At 40.9% G+C, this 17,468-nt stretch overlaps 1 protein-coding gene across 1 annotated transcript in view; it reads left to right on the plus strand.

Moving 5' to 3' along the window:
• Positions 1–17,468, plus strand: part of HGD (homogentisate 1,2-dioxygenase) — a 54,097-nt gene that overhangs the window by 7,572 nt on the left and 29,057 nt on the right. Inside the window, exon 4 of the mRNA XM_001110996.5 lies at positions 3,161–3,266. Within this exon, the coding sequence (XP_001110996.1) occupies positions 3,161–3,266 (106 nt within the window). The remainder of the gene's footprint in view (positions 1–3,160; positions 3,267–17,468) is intronic.

Raw genomic sequence — 17,468 nt, forward strand, 5'->3', positions numbered from 1 at the left:
CTGGGCATGATATATGGCAGGTGCTATGTTACAATGTCAGTATCAACAGTGCTTTTCTCTCAGTAGATATGTGAGTGGAAAGAGGAAGAGATAGAGAAAGTTTTCTATACATGTCAAAAATCAGGGGACAATTCCATCACTATTTAATTCTCTCTCTCTCTCTCTCTCTCTCTCTCTCTCTCTCTCTGTAAGCCCAAATAGACAGGGTAAGGTAAGCACACAGATAATTCTGTCCATTCTAATTTATGACAACCTGGCCTCTATGACTATGTTCTTGACTTTGTGGCCCTTTCCCTAACAGGCCACCTGGTCTCCAGATTCTGCTGCCTGTCCCCATTATTCAGCAATATCTTCAGCCAGCAGGAGCTGAGCTTTGTTCCAGGAGGCTGAAAAGGAGCTGTTGGCATTTCATTAAGAAGCTGGCACTGTTCCCTGAATCAGAATTTAATCTCTGTTCAGGGCAATGTAGTGCTGCCTGGGGAGTTTTATAAACTCAGCTAAAAAATAAGGGATACTAGGTATGGCTCATCCATCTCTTTAGAAGAACTCTTCAAAGATAGCCACAAGAATTGTGTAGAAATGCTTTCCACTCAAAATCTCCAGTGGGAAGATGGGACCAGTCCCATCCAAAAGTAGGCCAGCCTGAAATTCTTAGTTACTACTCATCTGAACCACAGCATGCAGGGCCACCACAAAACTATTAAAGAGTCTGTCTACCTACCTACCTACCTACCTATCAAGGATTAATTTTTATCAGATTAGCTAGTTGATTGATCCCTTGGGTCTCGAAAAGGCAAGAGTGAGGAGAGAGAATTTGGAAAATGTGGACCGTGATAAAAATTCAGAAGATTAAGAGAAGAAAGGCAATTTAACAAATGTCTAATAAGCCAGCACCTCCTGTATGCCAGGCATTTTTGGTACACAAACTCTTTGAGTCCTCACAACAATCTTAGGAGACAAGGATGAAGAACATAAGGTTCAGGAAGTTTAGTAACTCTCCCAGAATCACACAGGTGGTTCCAAGACATACACACATGCTCTGAACTTCATATACTGGGAGCTGGAGAGGCTTAGTAAGACCAAGGTCCGAGGTCACGTCATGAAGAGATGGAGTAATCAAATGGAAACTAAACAGATGTAGCCCATTTTCCCCCAGATGGCTCAATGTTGGGCCAGGCCAACTCAACCCACTGAGATAGACTGTCCTTGGGCTTAAAAGGGCCAGAGCCTGTTGATTCAGGTCTGGTCTTCCATTGTCCTTCTGTATTTTGTCAGTGTAGTAGCCTCTGAAAGGACTTGGGTCCCTCTCAGTGAGTTTCAATGTCCTTTCCAGCTTCTGGAAGGTTCTCATCCTGGTGTCCTTTAGGATTCCTTTACAGAGTCTTCTTCCCTTCCTGAAGCCTGAGATCTGGTCCTGGTAGAGAGGACACGTTTTAAAAAGAAAAGAAAGAAAAACAAATAAAGGCATAAATGTACTACAATAAAACGTGGACATACAGTCTTAAAATTTTGGAGTACAGAGGCGTTAATTTATTTTTATTTTATTATAAGTTCTGGGGTAAAGGTGCAGGATGCGCAGGTTTGTTACATAGGTAAGTGTGTGCCCTGGTGGTTTGCTGCACCTATCAACCCATCACCTAAGTATTAAGCCCAGCATACATTAGCCATTTTTTTAAGCTCTCCCTCCCCCAACTCCCACCCCTCAACAGGCCCCAGTGTGTGTTATTCCCCTCACTGTGTCCATGTGTTCTCATTGTTCAGCTCCCAATTATGAGTGAGAGCATGTGGCATTTGGTTTTCTGTTCCTGCTTTAGTTCGCTGAGAATATTGGCTTCCAGTTCCATCCATGTCCCTGCAAAGGACATGATCTCATTCCTTTTTATGGCTGCATAGTATCCCACGGTGTATATGTACCACATTTTCTTTATCCAGTCTATCATTGATGGGCATTTGGGTTGATTCTATGTCTTTGCCATTGTGAATAGTGCTGCAATAAACATATGTGTGCATGTATCTTCATAACAGAATGCTTTATATTCCTTTGGGTATATACCCAATAATGGGATTGCTGGGCCAAATGGTATTTCTCATTGTTGGTCTTTGAGGAATCACCACACTGCCTTCCACAATGGTTGAACTAATTTACATTCCCACCAACAGTGTAAAAGCATTCTTATCTCTCCACAGGCTCTCCAGCATCTGTTTCTCTTATAAATTAGTATCAAAAAGACAGACCCAATAGAAAATGATAAAGGACTTTTACAAGTAATTCATAGAAAATCTGTAGAGAGCCAATCAACAAATGAATAGACTTGTTTTTTGGAAATATTTTGTATTTTATAACTCCTAATAAAGGAAATACAAAATAAAATAAGATACTATTTTTCACCTAAAACACTAAAATTTTTAGCAATACTCCAGATTTGTGAAGATGTGGGTGACCAGGCACTCACACATGGTTAGTATGATAATAAAGTATTAAAATGATCTGACAATTTTGCTTAGAAATGCATTGGATGTATCTGAAAGAATATGTAAGAAATATATAAGAAAATCATTAAGCTCTGATGCCTCTGAGGAATAGCCCTGAAGAAACTGAAGGAGGAAGGCACCATTTACCTTTCAGGACTTTTTTAATTACTTGAATTATTTTTACCATTGGCATGTATTACTTTTATGATTTTAAAGGAGAAAATTGATTTATTATTTCAAAAATAACAACGATACCACCCATATTCTCTCAGGCTACATAGAACTCGTTGTTCTTGCCTTCCAGAGCAGGGACTAGCATCCTATGAGACACATAAGCTGATGTTTCTCTATGGATTTTCCTACACAGATACCCACCAAGGTACTTCCCCGCTTCCTTGCAGTTTTTAGAAAAGACAATTCTTCATTTTTTGGCCGCATGGAAATAAGCATGAGTCAAAGTCAATTTGAAACATGATGGGTGGAGTGAAAAGGTGAGAAGAGGCCAGGGCTGTGGGCAGCAGATGGCCATTAAAAAGTAATGCCGTGACATTGCTTCACAGCTTCACACATTAGAGTCCACAGGTCGTTGTTGACTTGCGTGTCTTCCTGATGGTACTGCCTGAGTCATTCTGTGTATCACTTAAAACATTACTCTAAGGCTTGTATATCTCATATGTTTTCCCTCTAGCTGGCTGTATAGGATTCTACCTTCAGTTTCTCACAAGCCCTTTGAATCCATTGATGAAGGCCATGTCACTCACAACTGGGATGAAGTTGATCCTGATCCTAACCAGGTAACCTGGTCCTGTGAATTGAAGCATATCATGTATCCAAAGCCTTGACTAGAAATACCTAAATAGAATACCATGGTCATTGAAAAAAATAGGTAGCTTTTTAAAGCATTATTTTAATAAATGCTAAAGTGTGTCTGTTTTCTGCTCAAACTGGGGTGGTGTATTAGTCCATTCTTACGCTGCTATGGAGAAGTAACCGAGACTGGGTAATTTATAAAGGAAATATTTTTAATTGACTCACAGTTCTGCATGGCTGGGGAGGCCTCAAGAAACTTACAATCATGGCAGAAGGAGAAGCAGACACATTCTTCTTCACATGGCAGCAGAAGAGAGACATGTTAAGCGAAAGGGGGAAAGTCCCTTATAAAACCATCATGTCTTGTGAGAACTCACTAGCATGAGAACAGCATGAGGGTAACCATCCCCATGATTCAACTACCTCCCACTGTGAAGGTCCCTCCCACAAAACATGAGGATTATGGGAACTATAATTCAAGATGAGATTTGGGTAGGGACACAGCCAAACCATATGAGGTGGGAATTTTGGAGCTGATTGATTGATTATGTATATACATATTGTTAAAAGAAAAACCTTAGACAAATCTAATTTAACAGAATTTAATTCGGTAAAGGCCAATTCACAAATTGTTCTACCTGAGCCAGGATAGGTTCTGAGAGACTCCAGCACAGATACTAGTAGAAGACGATTTATGGACAGAAAAAGGAAAGTGATGTACGGAAAACAGAAATGAGGTACAGAAATAGCCAGATTGATTGCAGCTCAGCATATGACTTTCTTGAACACAGCTTTAACGGTGTGTCACAATGATTGGCATAAGAGTAGGTTACACATCCAATTAGGTTATGGTTCACTATGTATGGAGAAACCTTTAGGCAGAACTTAAAATATGTAAGGAGGCAGATTTAGGATAAATTTGATTAACAGCCTGCATATGTGTGTGTGTGTGTGTGTGCGCGCGCGCATGTGTGCACGTGTACACATAAACTTGTAACTTTCTAGCCTAATGGCATATAGATGGGCACAGGAGTAACTCGGACTTAGTAGAACTGCTCAGGTGAATTGGATGAGTGGAAATTATGTAGGTTGGTCAAAATATCTACATGCTCATAGGTTTTTTTTGTTAATCTAAACTTACCACAAAATACAGAAAACACATTCAATACTGATATCTTTGAAGAGAGGCCTTTGAAATCTGGCATAGGGGTGAGAGTCTTGCTGTCTGGGCTGAATTATGTAAGTCTATTGTGGTCACAGATCAGTATCACAGTCTCTTCAGACCTAGGACTTCCATTCTTTTTCTAGGTGTTTCCTCTTTTTGGTCTAGTAATAGTGGGCTTTTTCTCTGCTTCCAGAGTATGTAAGATAGAATGAGACAGAACCAGTACTATAGCAATGAGATAGACCCAGTGCTATAATGGACTGAGCTCTCTTTTTTTTTAACCTTCTGAGAACCCCAGTGTATTGCCTTTGTCCCTGAGTTTAGGTACATGTCGCTGATAATAGGTATGTAAGGCAGGAAGAAAAACAGACCTGGGTTTGCATCCCTGCCCCCCTACTTACTAGCTGTGTCTTAAGCTATGATGTTTCAACTCTAAAATGGGATGATAACATCTACCTTGCAGTGCTATTGTGAAGATTATGAGAGAATAGGTGTGAACCTGCTTTGTACAATGCCTGGCATGTGACAGGCAAGAACCATGATTCTGATACAGCTGTTTATATTTACCTGAATTTACATTATTCAGGTAAATTTATTTCTACATTTTATATTATGTTTTACTCCGAAGTCGTCTTCTGCCATCTTTCCCTCCCTCCTACTCTCTCTCTCTCTCTCTCTCTCTCTCTCTCTCCCTCCCTCCCTCTCTCCCTACCCCCACTTTCCACAGCCCAAGGAAATCTCCTGCTTCTCCTTTGTTTACCAAGACATTTTGTCTATACCTGCAAATATCCCTCCCCTAAGTGCTTAGACTTTTTATAAGACAAAAGTCAAAATAATTTATAGACACTTTTGGTTTCCTGCCCAGTTCTCTCTCTTGTCTTAATTATGGAAATCTCAGCAAAGTAAGCGTCTGCTTGTATGCTACCACCCCTCTCTACCAGGGACAGGAAGGGAGGGAGGCATTTAGGGTGGAAAAATGTGAATTGGTGTTTAAAATATTGTCTACCTCATAGCCGCTTTGAAACTAAGACATTTAGTCTAAATAATGACCCTTAAACTTGCATGAAGTTTAATGCATAAAGCAGACATCCTCCCTGGTCCCTAGCTGGCCTATATGTTGCCTTCAAGCACATTGCAAAATGCAGCCCCTATTCTAACCCCCAATCCCTCAGACTCCGTCCCCGACACAAAGGGACACAGGCTGGGCATTCAGCTCCTCCCTTTCCCCTTCAGTCGGACAAGGCCCTTGTGCAGGGCACAACCTGGGGACCCTGACTTCACCTCATTCTTGAGTCTCATGTGGGTTCAAGTAATATGGGTATAGTAATTATGTATATAAAGTTAACTGAATGAGGGATTATAAGAAAAGTCCATGGGCAGATTTGGAGAATTTAAATTATTGTTTATTTCTAATAATAAATAATTATTTATTATTATTTTGCTTCAAGATAGCAATCAAATCACTAGTAGTTGACAGAGTAGGCTGGGGAGTTCCAGGGCTCCTCCCTGCTCATATCAATCACAATTGTCTAAGCCTCTCAACCTTAATAAATCTTCATAGATTTGTTTGTAGTTGTGTGGACGACAGTGGAGCCACATTTTTATATAGTTTAATTTGGGTGAGGGATTAGGTTTTAAACCTAACCTTTAAGGAAAATGTGTGATGTGTAATATGCTCAGTAATATTCCTTTATTATATATTATTATTTCCTTGACTATCATTGCCACATTTTATTTAACATGAATACACCCTTTCGTAGGAATTATTTTGGAGTTTGGGTGACATATCCAGGTTCTAAGAACATAACCTTGTTCTAAGAGAATTTTTCTAGCTTTTTTTTTTTTTTTTTTGAGACAAGAGTCTCACTCTGTTGCTCAGGCTGGAGTAAAATGGTGTGATTACAGCTCATTACAGCCTTGACTTCCCAGGCTCAGATGATCCTCCTACCTCAGCCTCCTGAGTAGCTGGGAGTACAGGTATGCACCACAATGGCCGGCTAGTTTTCCGTATTTTTGGTAGAGACAGGGTTTCACCATGTTGCTCAGGCTGGTCTCGAACTCCTGGACTCAAGCGATCTGCCTGCCTGAGCCTCCCAAAGTGCTGGAATTACAGGTATGAACAACTGCACCCAGCTTAGCTTTGTCTGATTATATCAGTAACATATACTTATAAAAACTCAAAAATATTGTAGAAATTAATAAAATATTACTGGAAGTCTCCCATCATAAGTGAGAGTCACATATATAAGTTGTACATGTTAATTCATTATTTCATAAATAGTTGACAGACATTTTGACAAGAAGTCTGAAGCAACTGGATTAAGAAGCTTGAATTAACACAAAGGCATCAAAATAGCTGTATCAGGGCGGGCATGGTGGCTCATGCCTGTAATCCCAGCACTTTGGGAGGCCAAGGCAGGTGGATCACCTGAGATTGGGAGTTCGAGACCAGTCTCACCTGAGGTCAGGAGTTCGAGACCAGCCTGACCAACTTGGAGAAACTCCATCTCTACTAAAAATACAAAATTAGCCAGGCATGGTGGCGCATGCCTGAAATCCCAACTACTCAGGAGGCTGAGGCAGGAGAATCGCTTGAACCCAGGAGGCGGAGGTTGTGGTGAGCCCAGATTGCGCCATTGGACTCCAGCCTGGGCAACAAGAGCAAAACTCCGTCTCAAAATAATAATAACAATAATAATAATAGCTGTATTAGAAGTTTCTGCTTGTTTTCTAGTAGACTGTCAGCCCATATTTGTTCCCCTTCTCCTCACTTCCCATGTTTGCCATCCTAACCTATGGTTAGAATGGCTTTGCTTTTGTCCTTGAGCTTGTTGCCTTTCTCCTGTTTTGAATTCCCTGAACACTTTCTGTATGGTAGCCACCAAATGAATTTCTTCTCCAATATCTTCCCTGTTCCTTTGAGATCTCGTCTTCACACACACTGGGAGAGATGTGCCTCAGAGTTCAATAGTGTCTCGGTGTCTCTGTGAACACTGGCTCCATCCAGGTAGCAGTTTATGATCTTTCTTACTTGTGACCTCTGTCACCTGCCAACTACTTCTCTTTCCCTGATAAACCCTGGCTGTTCTTGCAAAATCTACCCTTTTGTCTTTTCATTTTTCTTCTTTACACATTAATATCTCTTTCCAATTTTATACTTCATTATTTAACCACAGTATTTTGCATTCATCACTTTCTCCCTCATAACCTCCTCCAAATATGTACTCCAGACTCTCAGCAAGAAAGGCTGAGAAAATTATATTTAGGTACCCCTCTGACAGTCCTTCCCAGCTGAAGCCTGTGTGACAGGCATGTCTTCAGCTGTCATAGACCAAATCCAATATTGCATCAGCCTCACCAAATATCCACATTAGTCATCTCTGGGAATTTGAAGACCTGAGAATTGCCTGATGTGTCCTCATGTGTAACGTTTAGTCCCAAAGACTGCATCATGCAATATGCTGTCATCACTGTCATCCTTGACACCCTCTCAGGAAGACTGGGGGCTGCGCCCCCTAAAGCCTTCATTTTCTTTAGTGTATATTTAATCAGTTATCCCAGAATTAATGTAGCCTCTTTTTGAGTGTATTTAAATTCAGCCTGAGGACATAAATTCAATTCATTATTATCTCACATAGGAAGTATCCCTAATTTTATGTGTCTGCCTCTAATTTCTGAAGTCTCAGAATTTAATGAACTAATCTATATCCATTTTAACCATTTTACAGATTTCAGCTGGAATTCCTGAATTAGCATTTCTCTTTAAGGGTCCTTTAAAATTTACTTTTCTTTATTTCATCTCTAACCTCTTGATTGTTGAAAAATCAGATTATTGACTCAGTTGAGACTCAGCTGAGAAAATTACCTCTTGGTTCTTAACCAGTATAATTTGGACCAAGTAGAAATACCTCAAAGCTAACTAAAGAACATATCATAAAATGCCTTCTGTCTCCAGTACATGCAAATTATAAAAAAATGTTTCAAAACAATACACCCTTACAGGGTATTTGCTGTCTAATTTGTCAAACTTTCCAGGTTTTACCATCCTGAAATCCCCTTACCTCCATGAATGTCTTGGATTTTCCTGCCTCTCTTGCCCAAGTCTCTCCTATTCACAGCCAGACTCCTTGAGAAATAATCTAAACCCACTGTATCACTTCCATTCACTCTTTAACCCTATGAAATTCAGCCTGCCCAGATGACTGTATTGAAAATATTTATACCCTCTTTGCACAATAGTGCATCACTCTCTAATTAATACATATTTTTATTTAAAACTTACATAAAAGTGTCAATGCCCAATAATTCCACTAACACAGAGTTAACAACTTTTAATGTTTTGGGTTCTTTCAAGCCTTTTCTTTTTGTACCTATATGTAAATAAATAAGTCCTAGGGTCCCTTGTAGCCAGTAATCAAAAGTAATTTAAAATAATATCTGGCCAGGCACAGTGGCTCATGCCTGTAATCCCAGCACTTTGGGAGGCCAAGATGAAAGGTTCACTTGAGTCCAGGAGTTTGAGACCAGCCCTGGCAACATGGCAAGACCCCAGCTCTACAAAAAAGTGAAAAAAAGTAGATGAGCATGGTGGCAAGCACCAGTAGTCCCAGGCACTCAGGAGGCTGAGGTGGGAGGACTGCTGGAGCCTGGGAGGTCAGGGCTGTGGTGAGCCCTGTTCATGCCAATGCACTCCAGCCTGGGCAACAGTGTGAAACCGTATGAGAAAGAAAGAAGAAAGAAGGGAAGGGGAGGGGAGGGAAGGGGAGGGGAGGAGAGGGGAGGGAAATCTTTACTTGCTTTTCCTGAAAACATTAAAGAGTATCCAATATATGACCCACAGCAACACTTTTTAAAATCCCCTTTTTCCAGTTTTTCCCAGACCCCAACCCTCTCATATCTGTCTTCTCTCACCTCACCTCACCTCTCACCTTCCCCAAGCTCTTCATGCCTTGTCAACATTGATTGTTGACCTCTGTCTTCCTCCCTGTACATTCTGCCTCAAGAAAATGATTCCTGCACTGTAGATCCCCTATCCCCTTTGGCTGGGAGACACACACACACATAACACTGACCTCCATGTCTATACTACAGTTCAAGGGACTCCAATGAGAATAGGCAAATCTGAATTTCCTGTAGAGATCAGGGAAGGGAAGAGGAAGAGGCTGTGAATACACTTATAATAGTGCTTTTTTAAAAAAAAAATCAGTTACATATATATTTACTATAATTAAGCTCATGGAGTAAAGCAGTTTTAAATTGTTTTTATTTAAATATCATATTTTGCACCTTCTTCCATGTCTTTTTAAACTTCTTGAGTGTAGATAATTTTTGATATTATATTAAAATCCAATAAATGTTTATAAAACAATTCCTATATTGTGAGATATTTGAATTTTTTCCATTTTTGCAATTATGTAGTAAATCCACATTAAATATAATCCTTTTCTCCTCAACATCCCAGCCTGGAACAACTGACCTCCTTCTTTTCTTCCTGAATCTCCCTTTTTTCCTGGGTTCCATGACATTGCATGATTCCTAAACCTGCAAAATAAGTGGCCTTCAAGGTCTTGAACTAGACTTTTGGTATAGTTTGACTGTGCTCCCACCCAAATCTCATCTTGAATTCTCACTTGTTATGGTAGGGACCTGGTGGGAGGTAGTCTATCTGCACAAGCTCTTTCTTTGCCTGCTGCCATCCATGTGAGACATGACTTTCTCCTCCTTGCCTTCTGCCATGATTGTGAGGCTTCCCCAGCCACTTAATTGGAACTGTAAGTCCAATTGAACCTCTTTCCTTTATAAATTACTCCGTCTCGGGAATGTCTTTATCAGCAGCGTGAAAATGGACTAATACAACTCTCACCTCCCCCTTATCATCATCTCTCCTCTGAGAGAAGCGGAAGTACTTACTGTCTCGCTTCTCCTCCCCTTCCTTACTGTCTTTCTTATCCTCCGCTTTTCTTCTCCTTCTCATCAGCCCAACCTTCCCCTTCCCCTCTGTATTTGTCTGCTAGAGCTATCATAACAAAAAGATACTGGGTGGCTTAAGCAAAAGAGATTTATTTTCTAACAGTTCTGGATTCCAAGATTGAGGTATCAGCAGGGTTGCTTTCTTCTGAGGCCTCTCTCGTTGGCTTGTATCTTCTCCTTGGCTCCTCCCATCATCTTCCTTCTGTGTCTATAGCCAAATTTCCTCTTCTTACAAGGACAGCAATCATATCAGATTAGGGTCCACTCTAGTGACCTCATTTTGATTTAATTATTCCTGTAAAGACTTCATCTCCAAATAAAGTCACATTCTGAAATACAGGGGGTTAGGACTTCAACATATGAATTTGGAGGAGGAATACAATCTAGCCCATAATTCTCTCCTTCTCCTTCTTTTTCCCTCCAAATATCAACTAAGGATTCCCATTCTTTTGGATTCTCTTTGCCTTAGAGATGAAGGGATAGTTGTTGTTGATAAGAAATAACCAAGTGGGACATACTAACAGGAGGAACTCCTTTAGCAATAGAGGATTTTGCTAGCTCACTACACTGAATCAGGTGCCAAGTCCACAGAATGGTGATGCCTGAGTATACATAAGAGTTAACAGGGAACTTGCTGAAAATGTAGATTCCTCAGTTTTGCTCCTCAGAGATCCTAGTTCAGTAGGTCTAAGGTGGTACTCAGGAGTCTCCCCAGATGATTTCCATGCAGGTTGGTGCTGGACCACACTTTATGAAATTCTGCTGTAGAGTGTGCTTTCAGGATCTCTCCGGTTCCTTTTTTCCTTTTCCTACCTCCACCTGGTTCAGACCTCACTTCTTCTTATCTAGACTATTATAATGACCTTCTACCTGATTCATATGTGTTCCCCTGCCTATCCCACACCGTGCTGCCAGAATCAGCATGCTAAATTATCATCCCAAAAATCTTTAAATCTAACTATCACCCACCCCCTCCACTGCCCAGCCAATCCAGTGCAGACTTCCAAGATAAGAGATCAACAGCTCTGATTCACTGTCACAGCCTTTCAGACTCTCCACTCCCTTCCATGTCCCCTACCTATCAGTCACACTAAACCATCATCATTCCAGGACAACTCCCTAAGTTCTCCTGCCTTCATGCTGGATGCTCTTTTATCTACTTGAGATTTCCTGTTCTTCCTTCACAAATATTCACCCATCTAAATCCCACTCATGATTTATGATTCATTTTAAATAATACTTTCTTCATTACGCCCTTTCAATATTTCTCAGAGTATTTAAGATTCTATGGCTCTATAATCTTCATCTGATCTGCAGTATCCAGTACGTGCCTTCTTCCAAATAGAATCGCAAGTATTCATTGAATTTACTCCCTAACAGTTCAGATCCTATCATTCTGTAAATAAACTAGATTGCATTTCTCTAAATGCATTCAGTGGTGTGTTCCAGCATTGCAGTGCACATTCCCCTGCTCAGCCCTTTTGGACAGCTTGCTAGCTCTTTTTACAGTTCATCTCCATCAATTTACATTTCACTTCTTGCAAAGATATTGGAGCTGTCTGCAAACCAGATGATTTCATTGCTTATATCTCTTATTTTCCATATATAAGAATGTTAAATAGGCCCTGTGCCAGGACTCATTCCTGAGGGAACATTTCTATTTACATTTCTCTTCCAAAGTTATTTGCTGATCCACTTCCTCGTTTTTCTATCATGAGGTTTTCACATTTCCAGGATCTTCTGTAATGGATTCCCTGAGGGAAGAGACAATGTCATGTTCACCTCCAGCATCTAGCATCAAATCCAGCACACAGATAGGTTCAATAAATATTGTTTGAAAGAATTAATATAAGGGGATTAGACAAGAACGTTGACCCTGAAGGACCTAAGCAGGGTTGGTGTCCCAGGAATCAGACTGGCCAGGGTGATTCAGCACTGGAGGAACAGTAAACAAAGGTCAGTTTGGAAGACCAGGTACAAGACCATTAAAAGGAGGGAAAGCTTGGGTTTAGGAGCCAAGGAGATCAGGAATAATTTGGGAAACAGGTCAAGACAGGCTAAGATCAAAGGGCTCAGGGTGTGGGTTAGTAAGAGGGGCTGAGAAAGTGTTGGCATCAGTTCTTAGTAGAGAAAATTTAACTGTTCTAAACCATCAGTTTTTTCACTTCTAAAATAGAGATAATAATCATAGGGAGCCTCAGAGAGTTGTTGTGAGAATTAAATGTCATCCAACAAATATTTATTGAGTGACTATTATGTTCTGTACTCTGTGCTAGGTGCTGGGTAACGGATTTAAAGCTCTTGGGTTTACATTCAAGGGCAAGGTCAAATGAGAATCCAAGTTTTTATCCTTGATGGTTCATCTTCATTTGTAGCCTCACAAAAGACTTTTGTTTTGTTTGGTTTGGTTTGGTTTGTTTTTTTGAGACAGAGCCTTGCTCTGTCACCCAGGCTGGAATGCAGTGGTGTGATCTCAGCTCACTGCAACCTCCTCCTCTTGGGTTCAAGCGATTCTCCTGCCTCAGCCTCCCAAGTAGCTGGGATTACAGGTGCCCACCACCATGCCTGGCTAATTTTTGTATTTTTAATAGAGACACGGTTTTACCATGTTGGCCAGGCTGGTTTTGAACTCCTTACCTCAGGTGATCTGCCCGCCTTGGCCTCCCGAAGTGCTGGGATTACAGGCGTGAACCACCTCACTTGGCCTGAAAGACTTTTAGAAATCTAAATTACAGTGACGTGGATCCTCCTTACCTATACTCTTCCTATCACCTCAAAAAACTCCAGTGGATCAACCAAAACCTGATTTCTCTCCACATAATTCATGCTACCTTTTTTTCCTCAAATTTCCAAAGTTTCTGAAGAATTCAAGTGAGCCTCTGTTTTATTTTAATACTTCCTATCTTTTTAGTCTGACTGAAACTCACCACCACAAATTACCCTGGATCTCTCTGCTAACAGCTATTTATACATTGTATTAGTCCATTCTGTTGTAAAGAAATTTCTGAGACTGGGTAACTTACAAAGAAAGGAGGCTCATAGTTCTATAGGGTGTACAGGAAGCATAGTGGCTTCTGCTTCTGGGAGGGGCCTCAGGATGCTTCCAATCATGGTGGAAGGCAAAGGGGGAGCAAAACATCTCAGATGGCAGGAGCAGGAGCAGGAGCAAGACAGAGAGGAGGGAGGTGCTACACACTTTTAAATGACCAGATCTCATGAGAACTCACTGTCATGAGAACAGCACCAAAAGGATGGTGCTAAGCCCTTTGTGAGAAATCCACCCCCATTATGCAACCACCTCCCCTACTCTCTCTTGGTCCTGCTTTCATCATGCGAGATGCTTCATTCCCTCTTTGCCTTCTGCCATGATTGAAAGCTTCCTGGGCCTCTGCAGAAGCAGAAGCTGCTATGTTTCCTGTACAGCCTGCAGAACTATGATCGAAGCAAACCTCTTTTCTTTACAAATTACTCAGTTTCAGGTCTTTCTTTATAGCAGTGCAAGAACGAACTAACAAAGAAAATTGATACCAAGAAGTGGGACATTGCTATCAAGATACCTGAAAATGTGGACATGACTTTGGAACTGGGTAACTGGCAGAGGTTGGAAGAGTGTGGAGGGCTCAGAAGACAGGAAGATGAAGGATAGTTTGGAACTTCCTAGAGACTTGTTAAATTGTTGAAACAAAAATGCCAATAGTGATATGAACAATAAAGTCCAGGCCAAGGAAATCTCAGATGAAAATGAGGAACTTATTAGGAACTAGAGCAAAGGTCACTTTTGTTTTGCCTTAGCAAAGAACTTGACTGCATTGTGCTCCTGCCCTAGGGATCTGTGGAACTCTGAACTTGAGAATGATGATTTAAGGTGTCTGGTAGAAGAAATTTCTAAGCAGAAAAGCATTCAAGATGTGACTGGGCTGCTTCTAACAGCCTATGCCCACATGACCTGAAGTTGGAACTTACATTTAAAAATAAATTTAGATTTGAACTTATATTTAAATTTTAACTTGTATTTAAAGGGAAGTAGAGTGGTTTGGAAATTTTGCAGCCTGGCCATGTGGTAGAAAAGAAAAGTCCATTTTCAGGAGAAGAATTCAAACAGGCTGCAGAAATTTACATAAATAAAATGAGCTAAATGCTGATAGCCAAGACAATGTGGGAAAGGCCTCAAAGGCATTTCACAGACCTTTGGGGCAGTTCCTCCCATTACAGGCCCAGAGGCCTAGGAGGGAAGAATGATTTTGTGGGCCAGGCCCAGGGCTTTGCTACCCTGCATAACCTCAGGCCACTGTTTCCTGCATCCCAGCTGCTCCAGCTCTCCTGTGGCTCAAAGAGACCCAAGGACTGCTTCAAAGGGTACAAGCCATAACCCTTGGTAGCTTCCATGTGGTGTTAAGACTGCAGGTGCACAGGATACAAGAGTTAAGGCTTGAGAGCCCCCAACTAGATTTTAGATGATGTACAGAAAAACTTAAATGTTCAGGAAGAAGCCTCCTGCAGGGGCGGAGTGCTCACAGAAAACCTCTACTAGGGCAGTGTGGAGGGGAAATGTGGGGCTGGAACTTCCACACAGAGTCCCCACTGGGGCACTTACTAGTGGAGCTATGAGAAGAGGGCTACCATCCTCTAGACTCCAGAAAGGTAGATCCATCCACAGATTGCATCATGCACCTGGAAAAGCCACAGACACCCAATGGCAGCCCATGAGAGCAGCTGCAGGTGCTGAACCCTGCAAAGCCACTTGAGTGGGGCTGCCCAAGGCCTTGGGAGCCCACCCCTCACGCCAGTGTACCCTGGTTGTGGACATGAGATCAAAGGAGATTTTTTTGGAGTTTTAAAATTTAATGACTTCCCTGCTGTGTTTCAGACATGCATGGAGCCTGTAGACTCTTTGTTTTGGCCAATTTCTCCCTTTGGGAATGGGAGTATTTACCTAATGTCTATACCCCCATTGTATCTTGGAAGTAACTAACTTATTTTATATTTTACAGGCTCATAGGTGGAAGGGACTTAACTTGTCTCGGATGAGACTTTGGACATTTGAGTTAATGCTAGAATGAGTTAAGACTTTTGGGCACTGCTGGGAAGGCATGGTTATATTTTGACATGTAAGAAGAACAGAAGATTTGGGAGGAGCTAAGGGCAGAATAATATGGTTTGGATCTGTGTCCCCACCCAAATTTCATATCAAATTGTAATCCCTAATGTTGGAGGTGGGGCCTGGCAGGAGGTGATCGGATCTTGGGGGCAGTTTCTCAAGAATGGTTTAGCACCATCCGTGTTGGTACTGTCCTCATGCTAGTGAGTGAGTTCTCATGAGGTTTGCTCATTTAAAAGTGTGCGGCACCTCCCACCTCTCTCTCTCTCTCTTTCTCTCTCTCTCTCCCCCCCCCCTTTCTCCTGTTCCCACAATGTAAGCCATGCCTGCTCCTGCTTCACTTTCTGTCATGATTGTACATTTCCTGAGGCCTCCTCAGAAGCTGAGCAGATGCTAGCATCATGCTTCCTGTACAGTCTGAAGAACTGTGGGCCAATTAAACCTCTTTTCTTCATAAATTACCCAGTATCAGGTATTTCTTTATAGCAATGTGAGAACAGACTAATATGTACATTATGATGACTATTTCACCTAGAAGTTACTTCAAAATTCTTGGATAGGTGGTACTGACTTCTAATGATATATCTGTCTGTCCTCAGCCAGTGTTGTTGAGAGTACTCAGGTCATCCAATCTAGTTGAGTCCATGGGAAATTTGGAGGGAATCTCAGTAAATTAAAGAATCTCAGTTTTGAACGGGATACTTGGATCATCTAGTTCAACTCCCAGTATTCTAACTGGAAATACTTAGGTCAATTATCTAATATTTCCTTTTCATTTCTGAGTATGAATTTTGAATCTTGATCATCAAGTATTGACACCAATTCTGTCTTCCTCCTTTGGCAATCTTAAATAATTTTTAATTCTAACTTCGGACACCCTTAAAGATGCTTTCAAATTATTTTTGACCACCACATTTCTAGCAAGTAAAAGTTTATCTTCCAATAGAACTCATAGAATATAGTTGTAAAATATGTGAAGCAATAATATAACTAAAAGGATAAATAGACATATCCACAATTTTAGTTGGAGACTTCAACACCCCTCTCTCAACTGTTGATAGAACGATTGAACAGAAAGTCAGAAAAGATATAGAAGTGATCTACAGAAGTAGCAGGATTGGAAAAAAGTTTTTTTAAAAAAGAAAAGAAATGGAAGTGATGATTTCACACACATATGAAGAACTGACATTTTAGAAATCACCTTTGGACTTTTAGAAATATTTGATTTTCTAGCTATTGCCTGAATGTTATTTTGACTTCCAAAAGATCTCACAGGTCGTACACAGTGACTCATGCCTGTAATCCCAGCACTTTGGAAGGGCGAAGCAGGTGGATCACCTGAGGTCAGAAGTTCAAGACCAGCCTGGCCAACATGGTGAAACCTCATCTCTACTAAAAGTACAAAAACTAGCCAGGCATGGTGGCATACACCTATAGTCCCAGCTACTTAGGAGCCTGAGGCAGAAGAATCATTTGAACCCAGGAGATAAAGGTTGCAGTGAGCCGATATTGTGCCACTGCACTCCAGTCTGGGTGACAGAGCGAGACTCCATCCCAGAAAAAAAAAATCTCAAAAATTTGCCTTAGTCTTGTTCTTAGCAATGTTCTTAGTGCCTTAGATTTATTCATCTATTCAGTCATTCAACAAATACTAACGCCTACTATAATCAAGCCATTGCTTGGGTGTTACAATTAATTTTATTGTTTTTGAAATGTTTAATAAGTAAATTCTATATAGAAGAAACTATTTAACAAGAGTATATAGTATAAATAAAATGAACTATTTTGAAAAGTTGTAGGACTATATTAGTCTGATCAAGCTACCATAACAAAATACCACAGACTGGGTGGTTTAAACAACAGAGATGTATCTTCTTACCGTTCTGAAAACTGAGAATCCAAGTCCAAGGTTTTAGCAGGCTGATGTCTTGTGAGGGCTCCTCTTTGGTTTAA

Source organism: Macaca mulatta, chromosome 2 (genome assembly GCF_049350105.2).
Source record: "Macaca mulatta isolate MMU2019108-1 chromosome 2, T2T-MMU8v2.0, whole genome shotgun sequence".
Lineage (NCBI taxonomy): Eukaryota > Metazoa > Chordata > Mammalia > Primates > Cercopithecidae > Macaca > Macaca mulatta.